Source organism: Brassica napus, chromosome A1 (assembly GCF_020379485.1).
Source record: "Brassica napus cultivar Da-Ae chromosome A1, Da-Ae, whole genome shotgun sequence".
In the NCBI taxonomy this organism is placed as follows: domain Eukaryota; kingdom Viridiplantae; phylum Streptophyta; class Magnoliopsida; order Brassicales; family Brassicaceae; genus Brassica; species Brassica napus.
In genome coordinates this window covers 15,400,509-15,411,891 of record NC_063434.1, presented here as the reverse complement: position 1 = coordinate 15,411,891, position 11,383 = coordinate 15,400,509, and the positions used below count along the sequence as shown (strand labels likewise).

General features: G+C 36.9%; 1 protein-coding gene and 1 non-coding gene across 2 annotated transcripts; one reads left to right on the top strand and one right to left on the bottom strand.

Moving 5' to 3' along the window:
- The first annotated feature begins 1,221 nt into the window (after positions 1 to 1,221).
- LOC125579326 lies at positions 1,222 to 1,327 on the top strand. Its single transcript, XR_007317313.1, has one exon. It is a non-coding gene; the product is annotated as a small nucleolar RNA R71 (small nucleolar RNA).
- A 7,888-nt stretch (positions 1,328 to 9,215) lies between these two features.
- On the bottom strand, positions 9,216 to 9,790 carry LOC106405217. Its single transcript, XM_013845796.3, has 2 exons — positions 9,770 to 9,790; positions 9,216 to 9,689 (listed from the first exon to the last, which is right to left on the bottom strand). The coding sequence occupies exon 2, from the start codon at positions 9,668 to 9,670 to the stop codon at positions 9,404 to 9,406; it is 267 nt and encodes an 88-aa protein (XP_013701250.2). The 5' UTR covers positions 9,671 to 9,689; positions 9,770 to 9,790; the 3' UTR covers positions 9,216 to 9,403.
- Positions 9,791 to 11,383: the final 1,593 nt, after the last annotated feature.

The window sequence follows — 11,383 nt, the reverse complement described above, 5'->3', positions numbered from 1 at the left end:
TCTTGAACTGATTCTGGTGAACTATTTAAAGGGTTGGGTTTTGGTTCGGGTGGGTTAGCTAATGGTTTAGGTGGTGGTCTGAGTGCGTTGATGTAATCATTATCGATTGAGGGTAACCGCACTCGGTATGTCAGAGGTGCCTGTCGATCGATGGGAGGTGTGGTGTGACGATCGACGTTGGACTCACTCTGTCGATCGATGGTTGGCTCAACCGATCGATCAATTTTTTTCATAGAAAGGGGAGGGTGGGTGAGGATGCTTAGCTGCGAATTCTTCATGAGTTAGAATTCGAACCGCATTGCATTCACTCGATTTGGCAGACGACGTCGATCGATGACTGGAGTAATCCGTCCATCGATCTTCATCATGGTCTGTCGATCGATGCGAGTTCATCGACATCGGTCGACACCATTGGGATCCGCCGAGACTCATGGAGCTTTCGATTTCGAAGTCTCCTTCCTCAAGCTTTTCATTTCTCACCACTTGCCAGAAATCATCATCTATGATGGCATTTACGTGGTGTTTCCCTTTGTCGGCTCCTGCCTCTCTAGCGAAAGCTTCTTGCCACTTTATAGTCTCGCCCGTCTGAATTACTTGGGTTTCAAGTTTTCTCACCTGAGTCCCTAAGGTCTCGATTTTGGTGTTCAGATTGTTGTAGGCGAGTCTATTTTACCGTTGAAATCCACGGTGATTTGTTGTTGTCCCAACAGTACTCGATCAAGCATTTCTTCGATCTTGCTTTCCTGAGTCTGGGGTGGTGGATTTTGGTAGTAAGAGTTCGAGTAGCTTTTGCTGTTGTTGAAGGGTTTTTGAAATTGTGAACTTTGGTTACTTCTTTGGCCATTTCCAAAGAAGTTTCTGTTTCCGCCCTGGTTTCCAAATTTCTGGAATCCGGTACCTCCGATGTAGTTCACATTTTCTTCTCCTTCCGTATCTGCTACTTCTCCTTCAGCTGAACAGACTTGCTTCCTAAGAAGCTCGTGCACCACATCTAACTTAGCTCTTACTTCGTCCATCTGTTCCTTCCCGATAGAGGCTACAGACTTCTTCCGTTCAGAGTCAGTGTTTTTGGTGCTGCTGCTGTTAGCAAGGTTTTCGATAAGTCTCACAGCTTCCAACGGATTCCGAGTAGTGAAGTTTCCTTCACTCGCCGTATCAAGGGCCATTTGATACTGTAAGGCGAGACCTCGGAAGAAAGTGCTTAGCAGCTGCACTTCGTTAAATCCGTGGTGTGGACAGTCTCGCTGGAAGAACCTAAATCTAATCCACGCATCTTTGAAGGACTCTCCAGCCTTCTGCGAGAATGTGGAAATTTTGTTCCGAAGTTCTTCAGCGCGCGCCTCATCGAAGAAGTTTCGTAAGAAAGCATTCTTGATGTCGCTCCAGGATGTTAAAGATCCTGTGGGTTGCTGCCTAAGCCAGTGCATCGCTTCTCCATTCAGCGTGCATCTGAAGAGCTTGCACAGCAGGTAATCTTCGGGGACTCCTTCCATCCGAATAGCAGCGATTAGATCCTCGAACCGTTCCAAATGGTCCATAGGATGCTCGTGCGGTAACCCAGAGTAGGGTATCTGCGACACGAGAGTGTAGTATTGAGGCTTCAGCTCGAAATTCTGCTTCTGGATCTCCGGAAGTCGAATGGCTGATCTGTTGGAATAGTACTCATCTTGGCGATTGTAGTCGGCTAGTGGTTTCGATCGAGCGTCCTCATCTACATGTTAAGCAGCTCCTGTAGCATCAGCATCAGGGATTACAGTTCCCTGAGCATCTATTTTCTGACCTGTTGCATTACGCAGATGACCGGCCTGGTATACAGGTTTCCGTTCTCGTCCTGAGTTAGAATAATAATGTTTACCATTTTTTACGACACGATATCGGTCGACGTACGCGGTGTAGTATCGATCGTTGTCGAACGATTGGGATCGATCGACGATGATGGTCTGGTGTCGGTCGACGGTTGGTTGTGCGTATCGATCGACGACGAAGTGGTTGGGTCGAGCGATGTGGAACGTTGACCTCTACGGATGGTGCGTTCCAAATGAGCAGGATCGTCTGAGAACAGCAAGTCTTTCTCCTTGTTGCTTCTGGTACCGCTGGGCATGCACCTGAAAAGACAAGAAAAAAGATTATTAGAAAGGGGGTAAAGAAAAGAATAAGAATCAATAAAACTAAATCTAATGGCGATCAAAGCTCCCCGGCAATGGCGCCAAATTTGATACCACTCAAATTACCCTAAGGAGTGTTACTCTCATCAAAAGAGGTTCAGATGTAGTACTTCGGGATCGAATCCACAAGGAGCTAGGGAACAATTAAATCTAGTGTTATTAATTCTAAAGGTTGTAAATGTCTAAATGAAATAGCAATAGTAACAAGCGAGTAAATAATAAATGTAAATTGGTTGGAAATGATATTAGATGCAGGGCCACTATTCAGGTGTTGGAGATTATAATACCTATAGATGCCTAATTGTTGCATGCATGATATATTAGAGCTCATTCGCTTAACTCAGTGATCAGCTGTCGCATGTACCACTGGTTAACAGACTAGATCTCGTGTCTCAACGGTTAGTATGCAGACAACGAGAGAGTGTCGATCGATGATCTAGTAAGACGTCGACCGATACACCTTTGCCAACATCAATCGATTGTCAGTTGAGGACATCGATCGACGGGTTCTAGCCAGGCCTATGCGCGAGTATGAAATGCCCTACTAAGATGCTAAATTGGCGGTTAGCCCTCTCTAGCAATCCTAATATGATAGATAGATGTCAGGATGGGATAATAAGGGTGTTTGAGTATGCAATCCTATGATCAAGTTCTAGTTAGCAAGGCTAAAACAAGCAATGAATACAAATCTATCATGAATATCACAACAAGGCAGATCTATAGTTTGGGGCTAATCCCACAAACCTATCTGAACCCTGGATCTAACAGTTGAACTACTCAGACATAGCAAAGAAATTCATCACAATAAAAGAATAGAAACTCATAGTATAGATGAAAAGAAATAGAAACAAGGAGTTCCAATCACAAGTGATCTTCTCTCCCAAATGAAACTTGTAACAAAACTAGGTCTAGAAAAAGCTATGTTCTTTTGCCGTCAAAACACTTAGGCAGTATATATTCTACTAGGTTAAAAACTCGTCAGGGCATTTTGGTAATTTGGCTTGGTCTTGGTTTTTAAGTCTGCTGAATCCAAAATGTCGCGTCTGGTGTCTCGACATCGATCGATGGTACTTGTGTACATCGATCGATATTAATCTTCATCTGTCGAGGCATTTCCTGATATAGATCGTCAGCACTGATGCGCATCGATCGATTATTCTTCCTCTCGTCGACCTCTAAGTGGTCAGCTCGGTTGAAATGTCCTTTAAGCTCCAAAATGCTCCAAAGTCATAGCTTTACTCCGAAATGCACCTGAACCTGAAAACATACCTAGAAGAGTAGAAAACATAGATATATATATAGTAAAGTACTTATATACCATGGATAAAAATGGGTCAAATCCAAGGTATATCAACAACCATTAAGGCTTGTTTAATAAAGATTCCAAATAAAGAATTCGAACAGGACTTGGAGGCGGCAATCTTCAAGGCTCGCTTCACAAATAATTCTTGGATATAGGTCAAAAAGAAGTGAACAGGGCTTGGTGGCAACCACCATTAAGACTTGATTCATGGAAGCCTATTCAATCTTGGTCACTGATCCTGCAATGGAAGCAGACTTTGACTCTAGAGAGAAATTAGGAACTAACTTTTACCTGCAGTTCCAGATACTTGTCTGAAAATCCTTGCATCCTCTGATCGATACTCCCAAGGTAAAGCATGCACTTTTATATTTATGCTAAGAAATGAGGTTAGTAGAGGGGAATGTCAGACATGATTTGCTAAGTTCTAGACTAGTTGAATTTGGTTGCTAAGCTAGGATATTGCATAATGTGCTTTTGTGATTAGGACTTTAGATGTGGTTTGTGAAATTGTAGAGGTGATGATTTCTATGTTTGATATCTATAAGTCCCTGCTGTTTTCAAACCTCATTCAGAGAGACTGTTTGTTTGTTTTGCTTGAGGACAAGCAAAAGGGTAAGTTTGGGGGAGTTGACATACCATGGATTTGATCCATTTTCACCCATGGTATATAAGTATTTTACTATCTATATACTATATATTCTATCCTATTAGGTATGTTTTCAGGTTCAGAAGTATCTTGGAGTAAAGTGATGATTATGGAGTATTTAGGAGCTTAAATGAGTATTCATCCGAGCTGACCATTAGAGGTCGATACGAAGAAGACACAATCAATCGATGCACATCCAGTGTCGTCGATCGATACAGAAGAGAAGCCTCGACGATTGAAGATTGAGATCAATCAATGTACATTCTTTACCATCGCTCGATGTCGAGACGCGGAAGCACGACTTGGTTCCAGCCAACTTTAAACCCAAGACTTCACCAAATTACAAGATTACCCCTGACGAGTGTTTAACCTAATAGATATATACTTTCCTAAGTGTTAGGAGGTAAGAGAGCTTTTGGTCATCTTTGTATTCTTATTTTCAGCAGAGAGTTTTAGGAGAGAAGATCATAGAGAGATTTGTGATTGGAACTCCATTGATTCATCTATTCTATTCTATGCAGTTTTTATTTATATTTTGTGTCATGAATTGCTTAGCGATGTCTGAGTAGTTTACTTGTTAGATTCAGGGTTCAAATAGGTTAGAGGGATTAGCCCCAGCTACAGATTGCTAAATTGTGGTATTCATAGATTGATTGTTCTTAATGCTTGTTCTAGATTAGCTACCTAGAATATTGAACCTAAAAATCTGCATGAGTCAAGCATCCTTGACCATCCAGTCCTGAGCCTAATCTGTCATACTAGACATTTGGAAAAAGGCTACCGCTGAACTAGAAAGCTAGTGAGCTGATATCACTCAAATTACCCTAAAGAGTGTTACTCTCATCAAAAGAGGTTCAAATGTAGTACTTAGGGATCGAATCCACAGAGACTCTAGGATTACTCAACATACTTAAATAATTAGAAATGAAGATAGACTAAAAGGTTTTAATAGTTTTAAAAGCAGTAAATGATAAATCGAAAACAATAGTGAAACGATAGATTGAATTGAAGTGGTTTCAAGAATGGGAAAGCAGCTAGATTCAGGTAAATCTCAGGTATGAAATACATGCACTTAGTTTAGACTAAAGGGTATGATGGTTTTTGAACTAAACCATGGTTTAACCGGATAGGTTATTTTCGTTAGATCTCGGATCTCAACTGTCGTACTTTAATCTCGAGAGAGTGTCGATCAATGTGACTTTATGTTCATCGACCGATACACCTTTGTAACGATCGACCGACAAAACGATAGTTGCGTCGATCGATGGTTATTCTAGCGATCTTTGCGAACGGGTTTAACTTGTTCTCTAACCTTCTTGGACCAACTGTCGTTGCGCCTGAGTTAGTTAGATCACGCAAGTGGGTTCAGGTATTGAGGGGAACGGTTAGTTCGACTCAATTTATCCTAAGATCCAAAATGAAGGTGATCAATCTCAATTTTAGCATTAAGTTCACAAGCAATGAAAGAACAATCAAAACACCTTTTTAATAGTTATATTAGCAGTACATAATTTCAACCATGGTGAGAAACCTAAATCTAACAATTGGTCTACTCAAACAGATTCATGAGAGACAAAGTCATGATGGCATGAAAAAAAACTCAAATGAAACATAGAATACAAATAGATCGAGTATTAGAAATAAAGGAGTTGAAGATCTTCTCTGTTTTGCAGTCTCAGATCTATCTCTCCAAATCCTAAGCTCTTCTGGGAAATGCTTCTTCTCAAAACTAGGTCTTTTGCAAGTGTCTGCCTAAAATGATACAAAACCCTAGTACATATAGCCTAACAGGCGGCTAGGGACTTAAGTTGCAAATAATAGATCTTCTGGGAAATGAAATCTTTTAATTTTCGATCTCATTCGTGTGACTGGGCATCGATCGATGCACACTTATGTTTGCCGATCGATGGTAAGTGACTATGATCGACCGATGTTGCTCTTCAAGCGTCGATCGATTTTCCTTGCGTAAAAGCATTTCAAAATGTCCCAAAAGTATCATTTCCTTCCATCAGGTGAATAAACTTGTAATTGCTTTGAAAAGACTGTAAAACATGATTAATACATCTTAAAACCTTTATATACCATGTATAAAAACGGGTGAAAATCATGGTATATCATGAGCATTATCAACTTATGCCTAAGGCTTAACTAGAAGCATCAATCGATACTGTCTTCTGACAATCGATCGATATTTGTGAAAGGTGTATCAATCGATATCCCTATAGGACCATCGATCGACACTTTCTTGTGATCAATATACGACAGTTGATATCCAAGATCTAGTTAGTTAACCAGTGAAACATTGCCATCGCTGATCACTGTGTATAAGGGGTTAACTGTGTCGATCGCCACTCACATCCAGCGAGCATATATACCGATTTTCCTTATTAAAATTTTCTTTATGAATTTTTTTTCTTCACCAATCTCAGACTGTATAATATTGAACACAATCTTGTTTAAGTCTAGAGGAGGTACTACTGATATTGTGTTTTGTTTTAGGTTTTATTTTATGAGTTTTTTTTATGTTTTGTATAGTCAAGAAGGGGATGAAATATTTTTCAATTTTACTTATTATCAAACCACTCTCCAGCACCATTCTTTGAGGTTATTGGTTGCAAGGTGTACAAAATAGAAACGCCAAAGTGGATCACCTGCCAATAACATCCACTCTAGTTGAGAAAGTCCGAAGGAACCAAAGCTGACTTCCAACCTTAATCAATTCAAGTTGATTGTTTTGAAGCTTGGTATACATTGAATCAGATTCCTCTTTTAGGTCTAAAAGGGAAAAGTCTACATGTTTTTGGTTTCCTTCTCTCCTCTCGACTGTTCTATGATCCTACGATATATACTATTAATCCTAGTATTACAAGCCATCCTGGTGTAGAAATTAGTGAACCCTAGCAATTTTTCAGGTTGACATTAAGCTCATGAAATCACTAAATCTAACAAGTATTTTACTCAAACATGATCATGGACAACATAATTAAAGATGAAATATACTACATATATATAAATAAAATAAGAAATACTGAAATTCTAATACAACTCTCGAAGGAGTTCTTCTCTTCTCTCCAATCCTCAATCAAAGCTTAAAAGAACCGTCAACCGTCGATAATGGCTTAAAATATTAATATGGTATTTTAAACATGTTCTCCGCTCTTTTGTTAATAAGGAAAACTTCTGGAACACTTTGAAATTCTTGGAAGTTGATAAAAATTCTCGGGAGCAGATCAGGACGGGTGTTGCTCGACACCATGCTACAAGCTCGACAGCTTCCTCTTGCGCGTCAGACTGAATGCTCTTCACTAAAACAACATAAATTTTGATCCAGCCGTCTGATCGACCTAAAATCGGTGGCGGCGCTGTAAAGCTAACTCAATCCTCTATCTTGTGTCCAAATTTGAGCTAAATAAATTGGTGGGACTTCCTCCGTACATTGATAAAACGCAACTGCACAGTTTTCGAGTTTGGGGTGGGGGCTGTAAGTGACCCTATAAAACACAAGCCAAACATCACATGTCCAATCAGAGAGCACACTCCTCTGCATCTGAAGACAAGAAATCTCTCCGCGTCTGTCCCTGAAAAAGGAGATGTTGGAGAAAGTAAGAAGATGATCCTCCTCTTTAACAGTTTTTCCACCCTTTAGTGTATGAATGGAGACAGCGTTTTTCTAAATGCGGGACGGGATTATAGTGGACCCTACAATGTGTTACCAATCAATAACAATAGTAAGGCGTTTTTCAGTTTGCGTTTTTCAAAAAAACGTCATTGGTCACCAATCAGAAATAAAATTTTGTTAAGTGCGTTTTTCTAAAACCAAGTATGAATAGTATTTGCGTTTTTCAAAGCTGTCTAATTACTCATGGACCGCACTTATTTGTTCAAGCACCAATAATACAGCGGTTTTCAAATTCCGCACGGTTACTGTTTTCAGTTATTTTATCAACTAAATTTTATTAATTAGGTTGTTAAAATTAATACATATACAATACAAATGAAAATAATAAATAATAAATAACATCATTTTTAATGATTAGAAGACAACTATAGATCAAGTAAATTAAATTAGTATTTTTTTTTACAACCGTATTGTGATCCCAAAGGCTTTCTAGGCCCAATGACTAATCACTACGAGACTCGCAAGATCTGCGTTTTCTTACCACTTAAGGCGCTCCGGGTGGCCAAGGGGAATCGAACACATGACGGTACTCACAGCTATGAGCCATTTACCATTAGGCCAAAACCACTTGGTTAAAATAGTACAATTCGTTCAAATAAACTTTTTAAGTTCTTATCACAAAAAACTTATAAAAAAGAAGATGACAAAAAAATTTTTTAAAGAGTCAGAAACCCTATACCTTAGATATATAAATAAAAATAAATCATAAATATTCTTTTATATTTTCAAATTTGTATATGTTTCCAAATTCGAATTTTTTTATAATTTTTTAAATTAAGATTAATAAAGACATTTATTAGGATTATATATTAAATAAATAAATTTATGATAAAAATATCTTAAGCAATTAATTTTACATTATTTTTTCTATCAAAACCGCACTATATTTTTAATCAAAACCGCACTACTTTTTTATCAAAACCGCACTACATTTTTTTATCAAAACCGCACTTAACCCGCAAACCGCACGAACCGCAGTTGGACCGTACCGCACTTAAATTCCGTCCCGCTAATATAACCAATTCCGCGGTCATTAGTATAAGGTTGAAAAACGATTTTATAGCATTATAATAAGTTTATATATTATTACAATGTAAAGGCTTTGTGACATCTATTCCAAAAAATCATTTTGTCACAAGTATTATCATTTTCTTATCTTTCACAAATCTAACAAAACTTTTTGTCTCTTTCATATTTTTCTAAATATATTGAGATCAATAGACAAAACATCATTCCAAGAAAAATTATAATAGAAATAAAATTTCACAATAGTTAGTTGTTAATTAGTTTTAAGTTAGAAATTCATATACCTTATTATATGTTCTCACTATGAGATGATCAGAAATAGCAATTGAAGTTCACAGATGTGTTTTTCTTGAATAGAATATCATATTTTTACATAGGGAAAAAGACAGTTCAATGTGAAATCATAACTAGAAGGGCTTATCATTTATTAAACATAAGAGGATTCATACAGTGTGCTGGCCTCATACAGTATAATTTCACATAGACATACAGCCATGTTTTATTTTCTATATAATATATATTTATTTGACATCTATATATATATATATATATATATTGATTTAGTTTTTAACGATTTGATTTAATTATCCCCCGCCATTTCCATTGTTATCGCCTCCAGGTCCGTAGTTGTTGAAATCTTGTCTTGGGATGTAATGGTGATTGTCTACACTGCTTCTGGGGTGTTCTATTTTCTCAGTTAAATCTTCTTCTTTCCCTGTCATCTTTCGGTATATTTTCTCCTTTTCTTGATTATTTTTTTGGGGAATGGTAGTCCTCGCATCCGAACAAGAGCATACAGTGATCATCACGACCATGATAACAACTAAAATAAACTTAAGTTTTACCCTCATCTCTGTTTTATATTATGATCTGCAGAAGAAAAACATAGTGGTTTAGAAATGAATAGTGTTCTAGATCATTTTTATTGACATGAAATGAGCATAACTTACCTCTCCAAGCTTCAGTCGATAGGTTTAGTTAAGTACCCTTAAGACGACGAATACGGAGAGCTTTTATATATATGCATGAAGATTAGGGTTTTCTGTCATGGTGGGTAGACTATTTAAGATATATTTTAACGATACGATTTGGGTTGGATGTGACGGTCGTAGTGGTGAGGCAATCACAAGTGGGAGAGGCCTTTGATTGGGGAATTCGCAATATATTGCAATTGTTTTTTCTTAAGAAAGAAAGGATTGGAGTGGCAAAATGATGAAATTCTTGAAAAATGGGTGTCTATTATTTTCAGTATAAATAGGGAAAATCCACGTTACTTTGTGGATTAGCTGAATATCAAATGGTTTCCCACAAGTAATTATTGTTGTTCCAATATCTTTTTTTTTTCACGCAATGTCACTATATATTCATAATGCAATTTTTTAACAATATTTGGATTTAACTCTTCACCAAAACTTTCTTTTTTAATTTAAGCTACTGTTTATTTCTAATTAATAATAGATTAACTATACAAATATATAGTCTAATTACTAATATATTAAATTTTAAAAATATACATTTTCAAACTATGAAGTAGAAGGAGTATACCTTTTTTCCTAAGACACATGAATAATTAAAAATCTTGAGTTGGATTTTGAAATTCACCTCACGATTGAGTCATGATAGTCGTAGGGTTAACTGGTGACTTTATTTTTTGATATTCATAGTAAATCAAAGGCGAACCAATTGACCGGAAATAATGAAACTTTATAATTCAGTGATTGTGAAACGATACTTCAAATTGATATGTTATGGGCGTTTACTGGAAATGCCTTATCTGAGAAGGTATGGTACTGACTGATGAGAAGCTAGCCATTTGGCAAGACTATCTCCAATTGATTATTTTATTAATTTTTTTGAGAATAACTCTATAATATAATTGTATTCTACTCTAATGATATTTTATTTTTACGTGAAAAATAGAACGATAGAACAAAATAAACAAATTACTTTACTTGCAAAATAAACTTATTTTAAATATATTATAAAATGCAAATAGAGTAGATTGAAATATTTTTATTTTAAATTCTATTTTATAGTGAAAATATAAATGAGGCTGGACAAGATCTAAAGCAAATGAGAATTATTCTTTAAAGGCTCTTGACGGGTCAACCATATGAAAAAAAAAACCATGTGAGTAGTCACAGAACAATAAATTCCGAGAGAGAGGAAAGTAGGGTTGAGTTTCGTGTCCGAAGTCCATTATCCTTTTAGGTGGTCTCATAAAAGTTGAGTGTGTGTGGTCGATTGTTGTACTGGGACAAGCCGGCCAAAAATATTGGTTAAAACATAAAAGGTAAATTAGAAAGGACCGGATCTCAGATGTAAATTCCAGACAAATAGAAAAAGTATGAATCAAAATACAGTCACTTAGTTTCTCGTTTTAGAACGTTAAATTGTTTTAATACAGAGTGACGATATTTCAACATTGGAAACTTTCTTCCACTATTTTAACAAAAAAAAAAAAAAAACTTTCTTCCACTACAAAAAGTTGGAATCAAATTGATTCTATAGTAATCCATATAAGGTTAATTAAATTGTAAAGTTGGATAAATTAGCGATTTCTA

What these genes read in the sequence shown, in the direction of transcription:
- LOC106405217 (XM_013845796.3), bottom strand. Translation starts at nt 9,670, where the DNA reads ATGAGGGTAAAACTTAAGTTTATTTTAGTTGTTATCATGGTCGTGATG.